The sequence below is a fragment of the Galeopterus variegatus genome, unplaced genomic scaffold (genome assembly GCF_000696425.1).
Source record: "Galeopterus variegatus unplaced genomic scaffold, G_variegatus-3.0.2 Scaffold5156, whole genome shotgun sequence".
In the NCBI taxonomy this organism is placed as follows: domain Eukaryota; kingdom Metazoa; phylum Chordata; class Mammalia; order Dermoptera; family Cynocephalidae; genus Galeopterus; species Galeopterus variegatus.
Genome location: NW_007731267.1, coordinates 5967 through 32550, shown reverse-complemented (window position 1 = coordinate 32550; position 26584 = coordinate 5967). Strand labels below are relative to the sequence as shown.

The 26584-nt window shown below is 34.2% G+C and overlaps 1 protein-coding gene across 3 annotated transcripts in view; it reads right to left on the bottom strand.

Annotated features, from left to right (window-relative positions):
- RDX (radixin) overlaps positions 1 to 26584 on the bottom strand; it is a 59920-nt gene that overhangs the window by 29726 nt on the left and 3610 nt on the right. For all 3 annotated transcript variants that reach the window (XR_551717.1, XM_008589011.1, XM_008589012.1), the window contains exons 3-9: positions 23803 to 23886; positions 23446 to 23592; positions 21181 to 21277; positions 20132 to 20295; positions 15278 to 15408; positions 1125 to 1285; positions 18 to 110 (exon numbers count right to left, since the gene is read on the bottom strand). Coding sequence is in view for 2 of the 3 variants with exons in the window: in XM_008589011.1 (XP_008587233.1) it covers positions 18 to 110; positions 1125 to 1285; positions 15278 to 15408; positions 20132 to 20295; positions 21181 to 21277; positions 23446 to 23592; positions 23803 to 23810 (801 nt within the window). In the remaining variant the exon portion in view is untranslated. The remainder of the gene's footprint in view (positions 1 to 17; positions 111 to 1124; positions 1286 to 15277; positions 15409 to 20131; positions 20296 to 21180; positions 21278 to 23445; positions 23593 to 23802; positions 23887 to 26584) is intronic.

Genomic DNA, 26584 nt, shown 5'->3' with positions numbered 1-26584 from the left:
AACAAACAAATGATTACTTTGTGTTGCCACTCAGTAGCTTCCTCTTCCTTTTTCTTCTTGGCTTCTTCTAGAAGTGCAATCTTGGCAGTGAATTCGGCGAGTTCTGCTGCCTAAAATAAACAATATAATTACCAAGACTATATAAACTTAATATATTCTGAATAATCTTATGATATGTTAAGTCAACAGAGCTTTAATATACGTGCTTGAGCTGTTTTACATGTTTTTCTTAGATGGCCTTCCATTAAAAAAACATAGAGGCAATATTCTTTAAGATCTTAAACAGCTTATTTATTAATGGTAGGTCCTCAGCTGGCCAGTTAGCTCAGTTGGTAAGAGCATGGTGCCGATAACACCAAGGTCCAGGGTTCAAAAAAGAAAAGATATAGTAGGTCCTTGAAGTAATGAGCTAATAAGAAGACAAAGTAAAAAGATTTTTATTATTTTATAAACTAGTAGTTAATTCCGTTACAGTAATAGGAACTTAAATGTGTAACTCAGATACTATTTTTTTTTAACCTTTATCAATAAACAAACTATTCGTTAAGATCTACAAAATAAAAAATTATATTTATATGATACTTTAAAGAGTACTTTGTCAAATAATCTCATTTAATTCCCCAACAATCCTATTAGGTAGTATTCTTTTCGAAGAGAGAGAACTAAAGTTCAAAAAGACTCAAACGCAAAGCAAGTAAATGCCTGAATACTTAAATCCAGAATCTTGCCTACTCATTATTTGCAAGTTCACTAAATAAACACAAAACTTAACCAATTATGGTCTATATTTATAAGAACTAGAACATATCGTGCCAATTTATCTAAAGCAAAAGATGCCCAGTTGACTTATTGCAGAACCTGTCCAAAGTCAAAGTGAATTAGAATCTTTTGTTGGCAACAGTCTTCATTTACAAATAAACTATAGAAAAATGTCTTTTATTCTGTTTTATTTTTAGGGTTTTCTTTTAGACAGATAATAAAATATTTAGGTTTATTTCCACATTATTATTAAGTTACTTGTTTGGTTTGCTTTCCAACAGGTATAATAGATGTAGAAAGTTCACTCCATGCTTTTATTTAACATTTTTTTTTTCCCCTCTGATAGATCTAAGACAGTTCCTTACTAGCTGTTCCTGATTCTTCATCTGGTCAGCAGCTTGTTTTGCTATAGCAGACTTGGCCTCTTCAGCAGCTCGACGCTCCTTTTCAAGCCGTTCTGCTTCTTCTTTTGCTCGTTTTCGTTCCTGATCCAGTTCTAGAGCTTTTCGAGTCTGTTCTTCCAGTTCTATCAAATATATGTATACCACACCCCAACCAAAACAATGATTAATTCCAATTACTCTCACTATCAAAAGAAGCCAAAATAGTAGTAAGGAATCTAATCTATACAGTTTCTAAAAATTAGCAGATATGTAAATGCACATATACCTCATTAACTTGGCAAAAGGCTAATAATTTTTAAAAAATCTATTACACAATTCAAAAATGCAAAGAAATAAAAGTCCTTTGTAATTCAAGTTATATCATAAGGGTAGAAGCACATGCTTTTATTTTTAAAAAAATAATCTCTCTGGGCCCGCCCGGTGGCGCACTGGAGAGTGCGCTGCTTGGGAGCGCGGCGGCGCTCCCGCCGAGGGTTCGGATCCCATGTGGAGACCGGTTCCCGCTCACTGGCTGAGCGCGGTGTGGGCGCAATACCGAGGGTTGCGATCCCGTTGCCGGTCCCCGGTACAGGCGCGACACCGAGGGTTGCCATCCCGTTACCAGTCAGTAAAAAAGACAAAAAAAGGGGGAAAAAAAAATCTCTTTATTTAAAGTTTTAATCTCAGTAAACAAATTGCCATGTTTCAGAAATCTATAAAATAACATTTTATCCGAGGGTTGCGATCCCGTTGCCGGTCCCCGGTACAGGCGCGACACCGAGGGTTGCCATCCCATTACCAGTCAGTAAAAAAGACAAAAAAAGGGGGAAAAAAAATCTCTTTATTTAAAGTTTTAATCTCAGTAAACAAATTGCCATGTTTCAGAAATCTATAAAATAACATTTTAAATTTATGTAAGTTTTTACTTACTAAACTAAGTATTAAATAAGAAAACTCAAGAAATTAACATTGAAAACAATACTTACTGACCCAAAATATGAATTTTGATGTTAATTATATTAATTATTGAAAACTGTGAGTTATTAGTACATATCCGTACCTAAGGCGTGAAGACAAATAATATTTGGATATGAATGACATGAATTTTAATCCTTTAGTGTATAGATCATAAAACTGTCTTTTCTTATTCTAATCAGTTTAATAGGAAAGAAAATATTACTAGCACAAAACCAGAAAAATTATAAGTGGGTTTAAAAGTGCTAACTTTAAACATTATTTTGACAATTCTTATTTAATAATAAGTAGATTCTGTGACAGAAAACAATATAATTCCACCTATTAATAGGGTGCAACGCCCTACAAAGAATTACTCTCCCTTATTGTATACATTAGAAAACAGGAAAAACTGAAAATCTATGTGCCATGAGGTTTGAAAGGTAACTAATGTACAAGCTTTTACTTACCGTTCTTAATTGTGTTAGTCTTGATCAGAACTAGTTTAAGTAATTGCAGTTAAGACTTGGGAGGTTTTGAGGGGGTTGGAGAAGAAAAATGGCCCTTTGGTTAGACTTTAAGTTCTTGATAAAATAACATAAAAATTCTATGTGGCTCTTTGGCTATAAAGATGAAATCTATACAACACTGCAGGTTACCATAGCTAAATTCTAGTATTCCTCATTTTAAAATGTGCCTTCTAAAATTTGGACAATCAAACTAGCCTACTGAACTTTTCTTACAATCATTCTTTCCATCTGGTTGAGTGATACAGAAAGTCCACAAAGCTCATGGCTTCATCTAAATCAAACAAATAACTAAAGAACCGAAAGCAGAGTTTCAAAGAAATATTTGTATACCCATGCTCATAGCAGCAATATTCACAATAGCTAAAGTGTAGGGGCAACCTAAATGTCCATCAACAGACAAATGAATAAGCAAAATGTGGGATATATGTACAACGAAATACTATTCAGCCTTAAAAAGGAAGGAAATTCTGATATATGCTACAACACGAATGAATCTCGAGGACATTATACTAAATGGAATAAACCAGTCACAAAAAGACAAACACTGTATGATTCCACTTATGTTAAGTAGTTAGACTAGTCAAATCATAAAGACAGAAAGTAGAATAGTGGTTGGGCCGGCCCGGTGGCACACTGCTACAGTGTGCCGCTTGGGAGTGCGGCAGCGCTCCTGCCGAGGGTTCGGATCCCACATACAAACTGGCCGCTCACTGGCTGAGCGAGGTGCGGGCGCAACACCGAGGGTTGCAATCCCGTTGCCAGTCCCAGTCCGGTACGGGCGCAACACTGAGGGTTGCGATCCATTGCCAGTCATGAAAAAAGACAAAAAGGAAAAAAAAAAAAAAAAAAGAAAGTAGAATAGTGGTTGCCAGAGGTTGAGGGGAGTGGGGGGGAGTTACTGTTTACTGGGTACCAAGTTTCAGTTTTACAAGATAAAAAGAGTTATGGAGATGAATGGTGGTTATGGTTGTATAGCATTATGATTGTATTTAATATCACTAAACTGTACACTTATAAATGGGTAAGATGATAAATTTATGTGTATTTTACCACAATGAAAAACTAAATAAAAAAGCCCCAATGCTTTTTTTCTCACATAATAAAAATTCCTTCTGTACTATGAGACATGAAAAAGAAATAAATTTGAGTTACAAAGTAAAATTTTGAATAAATATTCCCCAATATTCACTATTTTCTATCAGCTTTTTGTAATAAATATCAATTTGAAAAATGGTAGATAGGCAATGGCTTTTTTGTAGTATATTTAGAATTACACAAAATTAGTCTAAGTTTTTAAAATGTTGAAAATGAACTCTGAAAACTTCAAATCTATTCCAGACTCTTTTGAAAAGAGATATTCATATATCTGAATAGTCATATATCCCATGAACAATTTCCTGTGATTCTTTTCTTTCCAGTTAATTGAGTTAAAGTAGGGTTTAGCAAACTGTGGCTCATAGACCAAATCCAACCCAGTGCCTTTTTTTATTTTTTATTTTTGGTAAATAAAGTTTTATTGGAACACAGTCACCCTCACTTGTTTAGATATTGTATATGGCCGCTTTCACACTGCAATGGTAGAGTTGAGTAGCAAGGACAGGGACTGTGTGGCCTGCAAAGCCTGAAATATTTACTGTCTAGCCCTTTAAAGAAAAAGTTCATGAATTCATGAGTTAGAATATTTCTACAAAACGAGTATCCCTCTAGACCATGGATCCAGTTAAAACCCCCATAAAGAAGGATTAAATGAGAAAGGTGAATAATGTCAATTTTCTTGCCTAATTGGTTCATAAAAATCTACAACTTAAATTTTTTGAGGTCTAGCATGTGGAAAGAGGGTACCAAGGAATCTGGCTTATTTAAAATATCAGCTCTCTCAGGATAAAAGTTACAAAAACAAATTGCTTCTCTCATTAACAATGTCATAGTGTTGTAGATGGTTATAGTGGGAGTAGACCAGGAAAGTTAATCTAAGTTCAAGCTAATAAAATTTGAGAAAGTTTCTCTTTCTCAATTAGACTCAAGCCCAAGCATTACTTAATTTTACAGGTATAAAATTTGCAAGCCAAATGATCTCTTATGTTATAGAACTAGTTAAAAAAAAAAGAAAGAAATATCCCCAAAAGATTACAAATTACAAAAGGATTTTTCTTGCCCTTTCTTGTCTAAGGCAATGGTTCATTAAGTACCACATTTTTTACCCTGAGAAAAGAATGAATACTATCTTGAAAGAAATGGAATTGAGAATGACTACAAATTACTCATTAAAAAAGCAATTTTGTTTTATTTTTATTTTTTTAAAAAAGCAATTTAAAAATATCTGTACTCCATCTAAGCAATGGAGTATTATGCCACCATAAACAAAAGCAAAACAAAACAAAAAACCAGGAAGAGCTCTACAAAATGTATATGGAGGGATTTACAAGATAAATTAACTGAAAACAGCAAGGTACATAAGGATATAGGTAGTATGCTTCCTTCTGTGTAAGAAAGAAGTGAAAATAAGTCTTTATCTTTTTGTATGTATTGTGTATTTACTTACTTTGCACACACAAAAAAGGCATTCGCTATTCCTAGTAGAGTGGAATAGAGGCAGAGTGGAATAGAGCAGCCTGAGACCTGCAGTATTCTACCAGGCTAGGAGCACAAAGACTGAGAGCTTGGGGCTGCCAAGGAAGCCAAGGTTTGAGAGACCAAGATGCTGAAAAGGGTAAACAAAGAAAATCCTGCCCATATAAATGTTAGGATAGTTTTTTCCATTTCAGAGAAAAATGTCATTGGAATTTTCATGGGGATTGCAATGAATCTTTAGATCACTTTGGGCAGTATGAACATTTGCACAATGTTAATTCTTCCAATCCAAGACCATGGGCTATCTTTCCATCTTCCTGTGTCCTCTTTAATTTCTCTCAATAGTGGTTTGTAGTTCTCATTATAGAGATTTTTCACATCCTTGGTTAACTTTATTCCTAAGTATTTTATTTTTTTGGTGGCTATTGTAAATGGGCTAGCTTTCTTGATTTCTTTTTCTGCATGTTCACTATTAGCCAAAGCAATTCTGAGCAACAACAACAACAAAAAAAGCTGGAGGCATAACACTACCTGACTATAAACATACTACAAAGCTATAATAACCCAAACAGCACGTTACTGGCATTAAAACAGACACACAGATTAATGGAATAGAACAGAGAATCCAGAAATTAACCCATACACCTACAGTCATCTGATCTTTGACAAAGGCACCAAGTCTACACACTGGAGAAGAGACTGCCTCTTCAGCAAATGGTGCTGGGAAAACTGGATATCTATATGCAGGAGAATGAAACTAGACCCATATCTCTCACCATATACCAAAATCAACTCAAAATGGATTAAGGATTTAAATATACACCCTGAAACAATAAAACTTCTTAAAGAAAACGTAGGAGAAACACTTCAGGAAATAGGACTGGACACAGACTTCATGAATACGACCCCAAAAGCACGGGCAACCAAAGGAAAAATAAACAAATGGGATTATATTAAACTAAAAAGCTTCTGCACAGCAAAAGAAACAATTAACAGAGTTAAATTAAAAAAATGGGCAAAGGAGCTGAATAGGCATTTCTCAAAGGAAGATATACGAGTGACCAACAGACACGTGAACAAATGCTCAAGATCACTCAGCATTCAGGAAATGCAAATCAAAACCCACTGAGATACCATCTCACTCCAGTTAGGATGGCTAACATCCAAAAGACTCTGAACGATAAATGCTAGCAAGGTTGTGGAGAAAAGGGAACCTTCCTACAGTGTTGGTGGGACAGCAAAATGGTGCAGTCTTTATGGGAAAGACTCTGAACGATAAATGCTGGCGAGGTTGCGGAGAAAAGGAACTCTCATACATTGTTGGTGGGACTGCAAAATGGTGCAGCCTCTGTGGAACATGGTATGGAGGTTCCTCAAACAATTGCAGATAGATCTACCATATGACCCAGCTATCCCACTGCTGGGAATATACCCAGAGGAATGGAAATCATCAAGTCGAAGGTATACCTGTTCCCCAATGTTCATTGCAGCACTCTTTACAATAGCCAAGAGTTGGAACCAGCCCAAATGTCCATCATCAGATGAGTGGATATGGAAAATGTGGTACATGTACACAATGGAATTCTACTCTGCTATAAAAAATAACGAAATACTACCATTCGCAGCAACCTGGATGGACTTAGAAAAAATTATATTAAGCGAAAAAAGTCAGGCATAGAAAGAGAAACGCCACATATTCTCACTTATTTGTGGGAGCTAAAAACAAATAAATACGCAAACAAAGTGGAGGTGGCGGGAAAGAAGACACAACAATCACAATTCCTCGAACAAGTGAACAGATATGATGTTGATGGGTGGGAGGGGGAGAGGGAGGAATCGGTAAAGGGACACGAAAATCAACTACACTGTATATTGATAAAATAAAACAAAAAGAAAAGAAAAGCCTGCTCCATAATCTGCATGGTATTTTCCTTCAAAATGTTTACCAATTCCTAAAATGTATTGGGTAAAACACTAGGAAAACAAGCAAAATGCAGCTGGAAAAGGCTAAGGAGCTGAACAGAGAGATCAACACTCTCTTGCATCTATGAGTCAAATGATGGAGTTTAGGGCCCTCTAAGATAGAAGGGCCCTAGTAAAAGTACCCAGTCTTTCAGATGATACACCCCAAATGGCCACAGACTAATAATGAGGGGAAATCAGAAAGAAACCAACCTTAGCAAAGCCTGAAACTCAGCCTAACTCTATATCAAGGTGATCTGCATATATCCTATCAAAAGAAAATTAAATCCTCGCTAAAGGAAATAACATCATCCAAACCACACACAATGCTGGGGATTCAACCAGGAATTACCAGGGATGCCATGATATGGGACCAAATGACTTTCCCCAACCCCACCACAAAAACAATAAAAAACAAACAAACAAAAAAAACCTCACTGGACTGTAGAACAGGCCCATAGATTACCCAGATATTAGTTAGCTGATGTTAAAATAACTATGATTGATATTGCTCATCTAGGAGAGGTGAAAAAACAAAGTGTGAAGAAAGAATAAAAGTGCAGTGGACACTAACAAGAATACAGACACTGATCTTCAGGCATCTTACAAACCCTCCACAGAAGATGCCAAGGGCCAGAATCCCCTTTAAAATTATAGAAGTTCAATTTATCAACCTTTTTTTCCCCTATGGTGATGAACATATTCTCCTTTGATGCCTTCTAGAAACTTTACCTTTAACATTTGGGTCCACAACCCAAAGCCTCTACATTGAGAAAAACCTGCTAAAAATTCAGGAGATTTTTGACAGGGACGCAGACACACAACTAATTTTATTTTAACAAAACAGTGAACCACTAAAACCATGTACTAGAAACAAAAGCCCTCTCCCCCCTTTGGTTGTCATTAAGATAAAACATGTAAAACCACCAAATATTAAGCAAAACTACAAATGTAAGAGCATGTGGCGATCTTTCTGTGGCTAAAAATGAACTGTTAAGGATAAAAATATTTGTAAAGGTCGGATCTGAGCAGGAAGGGGAAAGACCCCATGAAAAAGCCGGATATAGATGTTGACTTCAAAGATAAATCAGTTGTGGAGTTTGTCACCACATTTAGAAACCATCACCACATCTTCAACCCACAAAATTTAGACATTCCAACAGCTGATCTTCCTCTTCCCTTGGACTGTCCATCTCTAGAACCGTCTCTCCAGGAACTCTATATACAGAAAGGGATTATGAATAACTAGAATGGGAAGTGACAGAAGATGATAAGAAAGGAAAAATAGAGTTAATATAGCAAACAAAAAGAAAAAACTATGAACTCACGAATGATCCAGGAGATGCACCACCTAGCAATACAATAGAAGACGGTATACGCTATGAAATATGTACAATATCTAGGATATTTACTTGAACTGAGGAGTCCAGTCTTGGCAGATATTAAACTCTTCTGAGGATGTAGTTTGTCCTGTTGTAAACTAAATGACTACTTACAATAACTTTTTCAATATTTATTTTCCTTTTCTCAACTTCAGGATTGCAATTTATAGAAGTATGTTATGTGTAACAATTAACACCATAAAAAATACCGTAAAATCTGAGTAATATGGAAGCCTAAGGGTTGCCCTGTTTTGAAACATGCTTCCTAATGTGCCCTGACTGTATGTATTTTGATATATACCTATTACTCATTTGTATAAGACATGTCAACCAAACCTTTCTAGATATAACAGTAATTGAACAGAGTGGCACTGACAACAGGATAGACAAATAGATAAGTGGAAAAGAATACAGTCTAAAACAGACCCACACATATACAGTCTTCTGGATTTACAGCAAAGGTGAAATGGTAATACAATGGGGAAAAGAATAGTCTTTGCAATAAATGGGTCTGGGACAACTAGAAATCCATTTGGAAAAAAATAAACCTTGATCCTTATAAAACTCAGTTACATATGGATTGTGGACCTATATGTGAAAACAAAGGAAAGGAAAACAAAGTTTCTAGAAGGTAGCAAAAAAGAATATATTCATAATGATAAAGAAAAGTGATAAATTGAACTTAAAATTAAGACCTTCCCCTTATTAAAAGACACCATTAAGAGAGTAAGAAAAAAAGGTAGGCTACAAAGAGAATTTTTACAGTAAACTTGAAAAACAGATCAACATGAAAAAGAGAATATACAATTTTTTAAATGGGCAAAAGTCTTGAAAAAGCACCTTACAAATAGTTAATAAGCATTTGAAAAGATTCTCAAAATCACTGGTCATCAAGAAAATACACTATAGGGCCGGCCCGGTGGCGCACTGGAGAGTGCACCGCTTGGGAGTGCGGCCGTGCTCCCGCTGAGGGTTCGGATCCCATGTGGAGACCGGTTCCCGCTCACTGGCTGAGCGTGGTGCGGGTGCAACACCAAGGGTTGCAATCCCGTTGCCGGTCCCCGGTACGGCGCGACACCGAGGGTTGCGATCCCGTTACCGGTCAGTAAAAAAGACAAAAAGGAAAAAAAAAAAAAAAGAAAATACACTATATACTCACTGTACTCACCAGAATGGTTAAACAAACAAAACAAAGCAAAAGCCCTAGTAATAACAAGTGATGGAAGTAGTGGGGAAGGACGTAGGCCAAATGAATTTTCATTCACTAATAGCTGGAATAAAAATTGATCCAATCACTTTGGAATACTGGTAGCAGTATCTACTAAAGCTGAGTATAGCTGTGATCCAGCAATTTCTCACCTAGGTACACACCTCCCAAAAATTAACATATAACTACGCCAAGCGCTACGTTCAAGAATACTCATAGCAGCCCTATTTTATAATAGCTAAAAAACTCTGAAAATATATCAAATGTCCATCACAGTAGAATGGATAAATTGTGGTATACATGCAATAGAATATTACAGAACAATGTAAAAGAAGAAACTACAGCTACATACGTAAGTCTGAGCAAAAAAGAAGCCAGATACAAGAACACATAAATTCATTTATATATAGTTCAAAACAGGGCAAGACTATTTTTAGGAATAATACCAAAAACACAACCTACAAAAGGAAAAATAGATAAATTGGGACTTAATGCAAATTTAAAATCACTGAACTGCAAAGAACATCAAGAAAGTTGAAAAAGCCCACGAAATGGGAGAAAAAACTTGCAAATCATATTCTTAATAAGGGACTATGTCCAGAATATATAAGAACCCTCATAATAACTGAACAGCAAAAAGACAATTAGCCCAACTGGAAAATAGGCAGAAAATTTGAACAGACATTTTTCCAAAGAAGATACATAAATGGCTAAGAAATACATGAAAAGATGATCAACATCATTAGACATTAGGGAAATGCAAATCAAAACCATGAGATACCACTTTATACCCATTAGGACAACTATAATCCAAAACACAAACATTAATAAGGGTAGGTGAGGATGTGGAGAAATCATACATTGCTGGTGGAAATGTAATACGGTATAACTTTACAAACCAGTTTGGAAGTTCTTCAAAAAGTTAAACAGAGAGCTACCATATCACCCGCTATTCCTAGGTATATACCCCCTCAAAATGAAAACACATGAACAGCACTGTACACAACAGTCAAACAGTGGCAACAACCCAAATGTCCATCAACTGATAAATGAAAAAATAAAATGTTTTGTGTCTGTAAAAATGGAACACTATTCAGCATTTAAAAAAGAATGAAGTGCTGATACATGCTACAGTATGGATACACTGTGAAATATTTATGCTAAGTGAAAGGAGCCAGTCACAAAAGACCACATTTTGCATGATTCCATTTATATGAAACATCCAGAACAGACAAATCTATAGAGACAGAAAGCAGATCAGCAGTCGCCTATGGCCGGGGGAGGAAGTACTGGGCTGAAATGGGAGTGACTGCTAATGGGTATGGGATTTCTTTTTGGGGTAAAGAAAATGTTCTAAAATGGATTGTGGTAATAGCTGTACAACTTGGTGAATATACTAAAAACCATTAAACTGCATACTTTAAGTGGGGAATTGTATCCAGACATTTATATGGAATAATAAAAGACCACGTGTAGCCAAAGCAATACTGAGCAAAAAAAATAAAGCTGGAGGCATAACACTACCCAACTTTAAGCTATAATAACCAAAACAGCATGGTACTGGCATAAAACAGACACACTGATCAATGGAATAGAATAGAGAATCCAGAAATCAACCCACACACTTACTGCCATTTGATCTTTGACAAAGGCACCAAGCCTATTCACTGGGGTAAGGACAGCCTCTTCAGCAAATGGTGCTGGGATAACTGGATAACTATATGCAGGAGAATGAAACTAGACCCATACCTCTCACCATATACTAAAATCAACTCAAAATGGATTAAGGATTTAAATATACACGCTAAGTAGGCATTTCTCTAAGGAAGATATACAAATGGCCAACAGTCATATGAAAAAATGCTCAACATCACTCAGCATCCGGGAAATGCAAATCAAAACTGCTAAGTAGGCATTTCTCTAAGGAAGATATACAAATGGCCAACAGTCATATGAAAAAATGCTCAACATCACTCAGCATCCGGGAAATGCAAATCAAAACTGCTAAGTAGGCATTTCTCTAAGGAAGATATACAAATGGCCAACAGTCATATGAAAAAATGCTCAACATCACTCAGCATCCGGGAAATGCAAATCAAAACTGCTAAGTAGGCATTTCTCTAAGGAAGATATACAAATGGCCAACAGTCATATGAAAAAATGCTCAACATCACTCAGCATCCGGGAAATGCAAATCAAAACTGCTAAGTAGGCATTTCTCTAAGGAAGATATACAAATGGCCAACAGTCATATGAAAAAATGCTCAACATCACTCAGCATCCGGGAAATGCAAATCAAAACTGCTAAGTAGGCATTTCTCTAAGGAAGATATACAAATGGCCAACAGTCATATGAAAAAATGCTCAACATCACTCAGCATCCGGGAAATGCAAATCAAAACTGGAGGGAGGTAGGTTTTGGTAAGGGGCAACAATAATCAACCACAATGTATATCGACAAAATAAAATTTTAAAAAAAATTTTAAAAATTAAAAATGAAAAAGAGAAAAAAATAAAATAAAATAAATGGGTAATTGTACAGCATGTAAATTACATCTCAAAAAGCTATTAGAAAAAAATAGGCAACACTAAACTCTATGATGATATACAAGTAAGAATGATATAAATCAAAGCTGGGGTTAAAAAAAAAAATGAGTGAGAAAAGGTAAAAGGGAGACTCCCTGAGTGCAGGAGTGCAGTTAATGTTTTGTATCTTATTCTGGGTAGTTACAGGAATAAATATACTCTGTAAAATTTCATTGAGCCTTACACCTAAAGAGCTATGTACATTACTGTATCTATCTTTATTTCAATGAAAAAGTTTCTTTTTTAAAAAAATACAACCATAAATTTTTAAAAAACCTCAGTACACTAAGTTAGGGATAATTGATATCCATTTTAGGAATAGGAACGTAAGGAAACTGAGAGGTTAAAATGACTTGCTTATGGTCATGTTCTAAGTTAATGACAGAATTAAACCTTTGTTCCTAATTGTAAATAACATGTTCCATCTAGAAAGGACATCCCCCTCCTGCCCACAACTACTGCTTTTAAAACATTATCATGCTTACTTCCCTGACAGCACTTAAAACCACATAAAATGATTTTATTATTTATTACTGTGTCTTCCCTCAATAAAATGTAAGCTCCATGAGAGTAGGGACCTCCTCATCTGTTCAGTACTCTATCCGCAATACTTAGAACAGTGCCTACTATACACAAGGCGCTTAATAAGTATCCAGAATGAATGAAATCATTATACTCCAACTCTTTCCTATTGTTTGTCTTCTTGAAAATGGGAATTCACTTCAACATTTGTTGAAACGGCAACCAAATGCAGGTCTGGCTATATTACATCTCAAATATTGTTACCAACGTTATCTTCAAGATGGTTAAAAAATGACAAAAAAGATAAACAATTTAACAATAATTCATTATGGAAATGTAAAGTGGAAAAATAGTTCTGTTTAATGATTGATATGAAATAATAAAGACATCAATAAAAAATTTTTTCTAATAATAATAAAGTATTAAAGTTTCTTCTTCAATGAAAAATTACAAGTTAATCTACTAAATATCATGAGTTAAATATGGGCAAAGTTACTGCATTTGAATGAGAATTTAGCATAAATTACAAGATAATCATGCAGATTTTAAGGTAGCCTGTGAAAGCTTTATTAGAAAAACAAAGCAAAAACAAAAAACAACTTGGATGTCCTTTGCCTTAAGATGACTGATCTGAAATTGTCTTGATAGGGATGCTCTATATTCTTTCTTAAGTTCTGTCTTCCTTATATTTTTTAGTGCTTCTTTACTTGAGGAGTTTTCTGTATGTAAATTATTAATATTTTTATTATACAACCTAAATAAATGAGATTGAAAGATTTAGTAAGTAGATATTTTCTCAGAAAAGGTGTTATGTAAATGAAAAAGTTTTATAATTCAATCTTTTCTTTAAAAATCAGACCAGTAAAAAAAAAAGGCTGGCTGTTTAGCTAAGTTGGTTAGAGCACGATCTAATAACACCAAGGTCAATGGTCTGGATCCCTGTACTGGCCATTGCCAAAAATAAATAAATAAAATCAGACCAATATCATCAATGTTTTTAAACTTTCCTTTTAAAACACATTTTAGTGTAATCCATTTTTTTTACAACAGCATTCTTCCTCTAAAAGTATTGTTTATACTATTCACATGTCACTTTGTACACATTATCTCACTTTATTAATATTTTTATGTATATATTTTTGCCAACTACACGTATTTTTTTGTATGCTATGTATTTATATTCCTAGAATGCAGCATAATCTAGGCACATCATAATTGTCTCTTTTAATTGATTAAAAAAAGCACCTAGAGTGGAAGAAACAGCACCAAGTTGGAATTCAGGAGACAAGTTCTGCCCCTGAATTGTGGCCTCCAAACAAAAGCTTTATTACCCTTGGGCTTTGAACTAAATTAGTTTTTAGGTCTTTTATAGCTCTGAGAAGTGAGGCTGCCGATTAGTCAGAATAAAACCCAGGGGCTTTTGTTCTATTTCTTCTCTTAGAAATATTGTTTCCAGTGCTCTTGGAATTGGAATGATCAACCAGCTTACAGATTTATAGCAATCTTTGTGACTTCCTCCTCTAACTACGCAATTACAAATTATTCTACCTACTGCTCAAGAGCATCTCCCCACCACAGTAGGCTGGTGTACGGAATGAAAATAAACTTTAAATAAGTTTATTGGCTACTTCCAATAGAAATAAATAGCTGGTTCTACTAGTTGTTAGGAAAGCAGATGCTAAATCTAGTTTTATAAACAGGGCAGATTTCTCGTTACTCCCTGAGAAGCAAAACATTTTATTTTGCACAATAACTTTTCTTCTTTTGCTTTCTCCACTATTTGCTGTGTGAAAGTAGTATATCCTAGCGTTACTTAATATAATCCACACATTACAAATCCAATGGATTCTTTCTATATACTGTAACATTTCGGTTAAATGCCACCTAGGAACTAAGTTCTTACAAACACGTTACCAAAAACAAACAAAAAACATAACATGTCTACATGTTGTATATTTTCTAATACACTGAAATCATATCTTTTTTAGGAGTTGTGCTCCAAAAAAGTGTATATAGTCAAAATAGCTGAAAATGTTGCTACTTAAATGCCTTAAAGTACTTGAATATCCATAAAGCACTGCATAAATACTTTTCTTTAAAAGCCAAAAAATATAGAATATGTGTTTTTGCTTATGGAACTCTGAACAGTAATAGGTATAAATTAATATATATAGTCATTTACAATATATAACAAGAGTACACATGAAAAATATTTTATGTGTTTAAATAAATTAAAAAGAACATGAGCACAATGTAATCGAATATGCCTTAAACATGTTTACGATGTGATTCCACCAAGTATTCATTTGACAATATGACTGTACTACATTATACAAATAAAATTCAATAGTAGCAAGGAAATACTACAGTCTGATAACAGAGCAACTATTTTCAATCTACTGTCAGAAAAAAAACTTTTACCTTTCTGAGCTTTCATTGTCTGTTCTTCAATCTGCCTTAGACGTTCCATTAGCTCTTCCTTTTCACGTTCTATTCTTTCCTTTTCTTTTTCTGCTATTTCTCTTTTCTTCTTTTCATTCTCTAATTGTGCCCTTAAAAGAAATTGCAATTGCCATGTTACAAATTAATAGATAGAAATATTATTTATATGAAACCTAAATACTAACTGTGACTCAACAAGGAAGAAACTACAGCATAAATACTTTAACAGGTTTTCCATTATATTCACTTGTGTTCAATATATTGCATGGTTAAAAATACAGGACTGTCCTGTTCCATACTCTTATTTGTATAGTTACATGTGCTGGGTTCCAATGACTTTCTTACTGTGGGGTCACAATAAATACAATCAATGACTATTTAAAAAAATATTAAAAACTTGGATATTTTAGGACAATTTTTCAAAGAACAAGACTACGAAAGTATAACTGTCAATTATATCCCTTGTGTTCAAAGCATGACTTGAGTCTGCCTTAACAACATGGGGAAAAATAGGAGATTTACCATTTGCATACAGAATGAACTCTGACAACAAATGATATGACAGCATCAAGAGTTAACTGCACAGTTGCCATACCCCAAGAAACTGCCTTCATTAGATTATCAGGAGCCCTCCTTTGGGGAAATAATAAAGGCTTAAAGGGAATACACGAAGGCCAGTATCCTGAACAGGAAAAGAAACCTGGGGGGGGGTAACAATTTTCAATCTTTAAAAATGAATTAATACCAGCTTAATTTCTTGAGTAGTACCCATTCGTGCATTCATGCCTAGATACAAGATGACAAATCAGTTTTATCTCCTTTGACAATTCCATTAGAATGATAGTAGGTGGTTAATGCTGTTTTAAAAGATTATCATCAGAGTTTGGTGGGAAAAAATGTCTCGGTCATTTAGCTGCATCTGCCACAGACTTGATGAAACCGTTTCTTTTAAATATAGCCAAACTAAGTCATCAAACATCTACCATGAGCCTACCATGGGTCAGACTCTGTTGGGGGCCAAAAATATGAAGATGAATAAAAGTCAGATGAGAAACTGTGTTATCAGATAATATTTTCTACTTATTAAGTTTAACCAATATTCAAATCACTACATTAATGAGAATTATTATTTTTTATTTTAACTTCTCAGTATACATTGTCGTTGATTTTCCTGTCCCTTTACCCGCTCCTCTTTCGCCCCCTCCCTCCCAAAGAATAATTTTTTTTTTAGCTTAAAAAATCAGTTATGATCTCATCCCTGAAACTTATCTGAGTATGTTTTAATGTTCCACAAAAAGACATCACTACCATCTGGTCTCAGTTATGAATTTCAGGTACAAAACCATGTTGTTCCTCAAATTCCAATCTGTAATAAACTTATCAGCAAAGTTTTACTATCAAAGCTTTTTTCCTTTTATTCTATAAACCTGAATTTTAAAATTCCTGCAGCTACTAGATATCCATGCACCTCCAACACAGAAAGAGCACTGCTCTGGGGCAAATGGGTAGAGTTATCACAAGTTAGCAAGAGGTCAGATAGACACTATGGTGACCTCCTAGTGCACCAAGCAAAAGCCATGAAGTTTAAGGGTCACACACCTCCCTGCTGGTTTAATGAATTCTTACACCATTTAAGAACCCAGGGCCTGGAGCTCATTCATACAAGGGGAGCTCCATCTCTGTTCTGAGGTTCCCTATAAGGTACTTTCTCAATAGCCAGGAAGAAAGCCAGTACCTATACCCTACTCTGGGACTTGGTCTCACTCTGCAGCACATTCACATCTCTCTCCTTACTCTACTTCAACCTATAAAGTGTATACAGACAAAAAGAGATTTAAGGAGTTGAGAGCTTCCACCCCCCTAGAAGACACGAGTGATAAAGGCTTAAGAGAATGTTTCAGTTTCCCAAATTCCTTGGCCATAAGAAGGGCCTGGTGGCTCCACAGAGGCTGCTGCCCTTTCTGCACAAAGCTGAGAGCAATAGAATAATACTTTTCACATAATCGCTAGTGTGGCCAAGAGCTACTCTTCTCCATGTCAAGCTGTCAGTCACCCTAGGACGTTGATTAGCCTACCCCAACCACTCCCCAGGCTCTGTGCAATCACATCCAGTGCTGCCACAGTTACCCAAGACAGCTGCCTTACTCCTTCTTTTCCCAAGGCCACACAACACTTCTTGAGCACTTACAGCACAAATCAGATCTCAAAACCTGAAGGTTACAATCATAATCCTATTCTGTCAACTCAGAACCTTTCAGGTCCAGCTATGGTATATATGGCCCCTTCTGGGGATGGGAACTGGTTTTATTTAGCTTTTCTCTATTGATGTTTCATTTGTTCTTCTTCAAGGATGGAGGTGAAGGAGAGATGAAAGCAAACAAACAAACAAACAAACAAAAAGACCGTAACTTAGTCACAAGTTGGGGGAGAAAATATTGTCTTTTCTGTCTTGTCTCCCTTATGAAACTGGAAGATCTTGCTTCTCCCCTAAACACTGTTCACTTGGGAGGACTAAACTGGTCAGCTCACTGGCCCCTAAGCATGCCATGCATATTCTTACCTCCACACATCTGTGTATGCTGGCTTCCTCTTCTGAACATACCTCCCCTCTCTCTAACCCTCAAGCCTGTTTCTCATCTTCAAGCCTACTCAAAAAGTTTCTTCTGATTATTCAACCATAAAGCTTCTTCCGATTATTCAACCATAGATGTAGATATTTTTCTTTAGAGTTTGAGTTTGGAAACACTCATTTCAACCCAGTTTTTCTATTTCAAGGGCACAACATATGAGTAAACCCAGTTTTCTGTACTAACACGCAAAAAATATATTTTAGAATACTTTACTTTTTAAAGAATATCAAATGGGTCCAATTACATTTTTCTTAAGTGAATATTAAAAACTAACCTGTTTTCAATTTATATTCAGACTATGAATTAATAATATTAATAATTACTATAATAGCTACTATTTATTGAGCACCAAGTAGTTTGCTAAATGCCTGTATACCACTGTCATTATTTCTTACAAAAACCCTTGAAGGTAAGAATATTATTTTCGTATTAAGAGCAATGGAACACAAGTTCAAAAGTTACTTGTTCAGCAAGTGTTAGAAGATGATTCAAAACCCAGATTCATCTAGTTCCAAATCCTGTTCTCTTTGTATCACTAGCTATGTCCTAGTGATACAGGTAGCCAGCCATGACACAGAATTTCCCATAGCTAACTTACAATTGGTTCACAGATATCTGAATCCAAATTGTAAATGAGGGTCTCAGTTTTTAACTTTGGTGACAATTTGAGCCAACAAAATTGTTCAATAATTACAGAATCAGTCATCATTTGATTTGGATGTGAATAACTTAAGAGCAAATGAGATCCAGAAAACTGCACATAAAGTAACTTCTCCTTTAACTCATGATAGAAGACCTTACAGTAAAAGCTTTAAGGAAAAGAAGATTTAAAAAAATAAAGACTATAAAAAGTTTTTGCCTCTGAAAGAGGTCGATGAAAGGCTATGATGAATAAAAATATATAGAAAAGTAAAGCGCAACAAAAAATATTTTTAAAAAGCATGTAAGACTACAACCACAATGAAATCCTAAGGCACATGACAACAGTAAAATAAAGGACAGAGCTCAGTAAAAGTAACAATCCAACTTAATATCTTTAATGTTGGGATAAGGAATTACTAACAAACTTCATGTCCATATAAAAAATGTTTTGTTAAGCAGCTAACTTCTCTAAGGCAGACAAATTGAGTTAATGTTACAAAATAAGTAAAATTAATATCCAATTACACAGAACATTTAAGAAAAAAATCATTAAATGCAAAGTATAGTAGCAAAAAGATATCTAGCAGAGGACCTACTTAATTACTAGACACAAATCATATTATTTCAAATATGTTTGAAATATGTTTATACATGTTTAGGGAACCTCAATTTTGTTTTTTTTTAAGACCTACTTTATTTCTTAGATTATCATGTTGTTCTATAAAGATTTCCTCAAAAAAGGTTAACTTTAGTTTGGTCTCTAAATTTTTTCAAATAAAGCATAAAGTCTAAATTAACCTAAAAACAGATCTGGGTATTATGCTGCTGGACAGAGGAATCTGGTTCCAGGGTCAATGAGGATTTTATTCAATATCATTCCATTTTAAAAATTACCAATTTAATATACTTAATGGTATCGTTTTAAGTCTAAGAGAAACAAAGTTAAAAATATCAATATCTTTTGCAGACAGTACTAATGTTATACTACTCTGCACAGTGACTTTTCAACTGAGTTCTACAACATCACTAACATTGCTTCAAAGTTAAATATTCAGCATATTTACCTGAAAAAACTAAGAAATATAAGTCACAAACAAAACATATTTGAAATTTCAAACTAGTATATCCAAAACAATGTCTGTCAGTGAAAAGCAAGAATGGTAGAGTTCTACAACATCACTAACATTGCTTCAAAGTTAAATATTCAGCATATTTACCTGAAAAACTAAGAAATATAAGTCACAAACGAAAAATATTTGAAATTTCAAACTAGTATATCCAAAACAATGTCTGTCAGTGAAAAGCAAGAATGGTAAAAAAAAAAAAGTACATCAGTGAAGTCATGAAAAGCTATTTTTTCGGAAATATCAAAGATTGCCAACTTAAAAATTATACATATTCATTTTACAAGAGGTCAGAGTTATAATACTGTCCTTTCAATTTCAATACATGAAAATAATGTAAAAATGTCAATTTAGAGTATGCTAAAGAAACTGAGCAGTCTTAAATTTTAGATAGCCCACTCCTAGCAATTAAAAATGAAAGGCTATAAATTCCATACCTTTCCAACTGCTTCTGATGTTTCTCCTCCCTTGCCTGAGCCTTCATCTGTTGTACTTCAATAGTATCAGGCTTCCTTCTTCGCATGTATAGTTCATGGTTTCCCATACATAAAGCCAAAATCCGTTTATTGATTCTCAGACGAGGTGCATAAAAAACAAAATCCTAAACATAAAGTACTATTAATTTAAAATCTTCCTGAAGGATAGTCTCTCTCACAACAATCTTGTACTAAATTTCATCATGAGATATGAATTCTAATGTAATACATATATCACATGTCATATAATTTCTAGTAAATATGACATATTTCCACATAACTGGTTCCTCACCTTTTCATACCCCACCAGTTTTGTAAAGAGGCTAATATTCTTATCTTCTCAATACATTAAATGTCATTTATTCTTTTTTTCTCTCCAGAGTAACTATGAGCAGCTCTGTTCCTTTCAACTTAGAGGAGAAGGTTTTTTTGGTTTGTTTTGCCTTAGCCATTAATGTCAAAATTGGTCCTTTGTTCATGGCTATCAAGTTTTTTAACCTAGAATTGATCTCCTTATCTTTTATCTTTTCAATAACTAATGAGCTAGAATACTAGAGTATACCTGACACCAAAGAAATTTTTAAAATTTAAGTAAAAGGATTTCTTAAGTTCAAGCCTTCAAGTTACAAAAATACAAAGTTCACAATGCAAAACTCTATAAACAAGAGATAATTTAGAATAGAACTACCTCTACTACATTCTAGCCACCAATGCACAAATTTTTTTAAGTTGCTTCTTAAGAATGGTGATTGTTTTCAACAACCTCCTAATAAATATTACCTAGCTTATTTTTGAATCTCAGTTAAAAGTCTAATACTTATATCTTCTAAAAAAATTAAAACCTTATATTTTTAATAACATTCATTATTTCATCACTCAAAAAGTCTATGGAAAGAGAATATTCCTCAGAAGCAATTCAATAAATGAATAATGCCATTCAAGTGATATCATAGGAAAGCAGCAGAAATTTAAAGAGTTAATAAATAAAACATATAAAAAATTTTACTTACGGGGGCCTTTTTGTCGATTGGTTTTATAACAAATTTTTTGTCATTAAATGAAATATTTCTGATTTCACTCCAGGGAAAACCAATTTTAGGTGTTAACCTTAAAAAGTGAGAGCATCCCTTTAATTAGAGGCAGGAAACAATGGTCAAAATTCCCAACAACTTTCTGGGACAAGTTTAACTGAATGACCAGCCTTCAGAGTTCCAGATTCTCAAAATATATTAACTTACTCATATAATATACTGATGACATTATATTTTAAGGTGAAACTTGATAAATCGAATCATATAAAACAAATAATAACTACCCAAATATTTCATAAGTATGTCATGAAGCTTAAAAGCATAGTAGTTATTTTCCTAAAATTACTTAGGAAAAAACTATCTGGTGACTGAAGTGTAGAACTGAGCCTCTAGGGGTTTATACTAGCTCTATTTAGTTTTTATTCTATTTGGACTCAAGCTAGTATGACCATCAATTTAAATATGTTTAAGAAGGAAGGGGGAAAAAATAAGGCCTTTATAACTTCTCATGTGAATTATGGACATAAGTTAGCGAATACGAAAAAATTATTTCCTTCTTCTGTTCAATTTAAAAATGTTTGCATATTTGTGAATTTCCAGTATACTTTAAAAGGATTAATTTTGTGATATGTAAGTTATGTCTCAATAAAAAGTTTAAACACTCACATACACGAATATATAGATAGATGGTAAAGCTAGAATTTACACCTTTAAACTATACAACAGGTGCCCCCTCCCCCTTTTTTAACCACCCTACACTCAAAGATATAGGGCATCAGATTGGAATAAGTAATTTTGTTTCTGCCTTTTCACATATTTTACTGTTTCAGACTATCCATCAAATGCATCACTGCTGTCCTAATAACAAGAGTGAGAAATGATTTTGACACACTAGCCAAAACACATCTTTTAGTCTGGCTTCTGATAACAGAGCATGAATTTTTACCTACTTATTATCTTTTTAATTCTTAAGCAGCCTAGGTACTGCAGCACAGCAAATACTTTTTTCTACGTAACACATTCTTCACTCAATATGCATGTATTATACTGCCCTCTAATGGCCACTGAGATAAGTCAAAGTAAACTAAGGAGGCTGCAGAACACAATATTTTTAAGGTGATATTAAACTACATTTATGTGCTACTTTGAAAAATTTTAAAGCAATTGCTTCATATAATTCTCAAAACAACCTTGTGACGGGAGCCTTGAAACTAATACAACAATTTTAAAAAGAAAGAAAAAGATCTGGTTCAAAAAAATTAGTCTTGAAGTCATTTTTGCTTTTTAAAAATTTCAAAATATTCTCTTTTGAACAATACAACATTCTAACTTGCTTTATAATATAAACCTGGGGAAATACTAAGGTAAAATTACTAAAATGCTCTCTTTTGGAGTCATTATACATGCTTTGAACTGTATATTTTATTAGATATCTGTAATAACGAAAACTAAAATTCTAGAGCCAACCCAGAATAAACAATAATGCCTAGGAGAAGGATTACTGGCATAGAATTGGATGTTATGTGGTATGGTAAGTAAATTAAAGAAAGGTATAAGATAATTGTAGCTATTATTCCTGAAAAATGCTATAAGAGTCTGATGTATTTTCTATTGTACTGTATCTATATAACATGTAGTCTATATATATCATACATACATACTATATATTATATATGTATAATACAGTACTGATTGTGTATACATATGTATAATAAAAAATAAATACATATGGTTAATTTTAAAATATAATCACACTGTTCATTATGCATAATACAGGGATATTCTATTTTACTGATGTCTAAAATTATCCAAAACTCATATGTTTAAATGTTCAAAAAATGTGTTCTAAAATATAATAAACACACGTCTATTAATTTCATTTTCTCATTGCCCCTGACTTCTTATATATGTTAACTTCAATCTCAACCTTTTTGTGAGGCATAGTAACATTTAAGGAATTATTCTTCATCTATTGAGGGAACAAATTTTAATTAAATTACTAGACATAACTCACAAGAGATAAAGAAGCACACTTCAAATAAATCATACTATTTGATAAATACACTGAGAAACAGAACTCTGAAACTGCAAGGTGCTCTGCAAGTCTATGGGACATTAACTAATCTTTTAATTTGAATAAAAGCGGTAAGAGTAATCAAGACAAGAAACAACTTTTACAAACAGAAAATAAGATTAAAGCTATTTAGACCACTGAATAATGACTATTGCAACTTATTTACTTACTTGTCATCATGCTCATAAATATTCAGGCCCAAAGCATCAACACCTAGCCACAATTCAGTTCCCTTTTTATTTTTTATTTCAAAATAGTTGACTCCATACATTTCTAGATCTTGTGCAATCTTCAGGTATTCCATCATAGAATCTTCCCTGTTGAAATAAAGCTAAATGTAATATATGCAAGTAGGAGTATCTAATATCAAACTAAACTTGCAAAAATATCTTGGATTAAAATTTAGTGCTTTATATTTATTGATTAAGTCAAATGATCTTTTGGGGATAATCTGATGTAATAACAGAAGTTATAAAATAAAAATACTTTAACTTAAGGAAAAACATGTAGAAAATAGCCCCAAATACCTTAGCATTCCTCTGTGTTCTTCATGCCAGTTCTGTATTCTTTCTTCCCACTGTTCTTTTGTCAGTTTGTGTTGTTCCAAAACACTTAAAAGGAAAAAAAGAATCTATTACAATGCCTTTATGAGTCAAAATCAATGTTCTCTTAAAAGTCTAGAATCCTTTCAGTAACCTGACTGTGGTGGTTATCATACAAGTCAATACACATGATAAAATTGCATAGAACTAAATACATACATACAAAAATGCATGCATGTAAAAACTGATGAAATCTGAATAAGTTGGTTGGGTTGTACCAATGTCAGTATCTCGGTTGTAATATTGCACAGGTACGATAGTTACACAAGATGTTACCATTAAGGAAGGCTAGGAGGAGAAGATCCTGGGGACCTCTATTATTTTTTACAAATGCATTTGAAACCATAATTATCTCAAAACTAAACGTTTCTAGGATTCTTAAATTATTTTGAATAGTACATGCTATAGAATAGTTACTATAAAAATAGCGTATGGAAATTCAAATGTTTCAAATGAATAAAATATTAGACGAAAAAAGTCCTTTTCACTATTAATAGAAAAATTAAAGAACACATTGAAAACCAGAATTCATGGGCCTTCATCTTCCTTTATTCTATGTATTTACGTATTTGCTATTAAATTTAATTTTGTTGGTTTTTGTAGATATTATTTTCAATAAAAAAGTATACAGTGAAAAGCCATATTCCCACCCACTACTCCCTCAATTAACTTTACATTAGTTTCTTTCATATCCTTCCAGTGTTCCTCATTCAAAAGTAAGTAAATACAAATGTTCTTATTTTCTACCACTAATATTTTAACACCAAATCAGCAAAGTCAACATGTTTATAAATGTAATCTACCTGCTATACTGACTATAGATTATGATTTCTATTCTCTTTGGGTTATATGATAATATGTCCACCTTTTTTTATTGGTGAATCTCCAGATCCTACTTACCAATAGTTAAAGCTGCAGTGTCAAAATATTATTGCTCTGCTATGTAAAAATGTTGCATGAAACCCAGGGATTTCCCGGCAATATAAAGGAATCTTAAGATGGAATCTTTCCCTGGACCAGTTAAGTACTACTTACAGAGTGGATTCTTTAATAAGGTCTCAGATTCACCATTATGTTCATATTATGCACTGCTCCTTTCTCTATGCCTCCTCTTTCAAGTTCCTGCTTTTGGAGAAAGTAGTTTTGTCTTCTTCCTTAGAGCACCTAGGTTTCCACATTTTTTTATGTGTATATGTACTCTTTCTTGCTATCTAACCTCTGGGCTCTTCAAGAGACATGCAATCAGCCTCAGAGGCATAACCTAGCACAGCCAATTACTCACCATTATATGCCCACTGCCAGCAATGAAGTACTTTAAAATTTGTACAGTTAATAAATTGAAATAATAAATTTCCCCCCTCTTTTAAAGAATAGGACTAGAAACCCATGCCTCCCTACCCCTGGTTTTTTTGTTTGTTTGTTTTTGCTTTTCTTTTTCTAAGCCATACTTCTTTTAAGGACTGTTCATTTTCACTAAACTTAATTTCCATACCTAACATCCACTGCCTCCAATTAACCACAATCTTGTCAACTCCCACCATTCTACTGAAAGTGATCTTAACTAAGATCACTATCAGTCTCCTTATTCCAACAGACGCTTTAGTTCTCCTCATATTCCATCTTCTTTGTACTATTTAACAGTGCTGATCACACTCCTTAAAGCATTCTTTTACCTTGGCTTCCATAATATAACACTCCCCTGGTATTATTCTTGAATCTCTAGTCATTTTTTTCTCACTATACTTTTACAGAAGCCTCTTCCTCTGAACTTAAAAGTTGAGGTCCAACAAGGTCTGTCCCAGGTCTTTTTCTCACTTTATATGTACTTTCAGGTCTATCTCTTTTATTCGCATGGGTTAATTACCACCTGTTTGTTGATTCCTTCCCAAACTGTATCTATGGGCCATACTGCTCTAAAAAATCCAGACCTACATATGCAAATGATTACTAGATATCTTTCTTATACTATATATATTTCAAACGCAACAGAATCAAAACTTAATTCATTCTCCTCCAAAATGTATATTTTCTTCCCCTTATCTTGGTAAAAGGTATTACCAACCACCCAGCTGCCCAAGTTAGAAACCTGGCATGTAAAAATGTGTGTATATCTAGCTCTTTCAAAGGGAAGAAATACTATCTGGTGGAGCTGATCATTCATACCTTCTTCCCCTTATCTTGGTAAAAGGTATTACCAACCACCCAGCTGCCCAAGTTAGAAACCTGACATGTAAAAATGTGTGTATATCTAGCTCTTTCAAAGGGAAGAAATACTATCTGGTGGAGCTGATCATTCATACGATCAGAGAGCTAAACTCTACTGTGGGAGAATAGACTTCTCATCTGGGTTTTTCAATATAAGAATTAAGCATCCATCAGAATCACTGAATTTTTTGTTTCTTTTTCCATGTCCGGCAACGGATCGCAACCCTCAGTGTCGCCCCCGTACCGGACCGGGACCGGCAACGGGATCGCAACCCTCGGTGTTGCCCCCGCGCCTCGCTCAGCCAGTGAGCGGGAACCGGTCTGTATGTGGGATCCGAACCCTCGGTGGGAGCGCCGCCGCGCTTCCCAAGCGGCGCACTAGCGCAGTGCGCCACCGGGCCGGCCCATCTCTTTGTGGTTTTCAATCACATTTTTATGCAGCCTTCTCTCAGTCTTTTTCAGCCTTTGATTAATTCAATATTTTCAGACTTTTTTTAAAAAA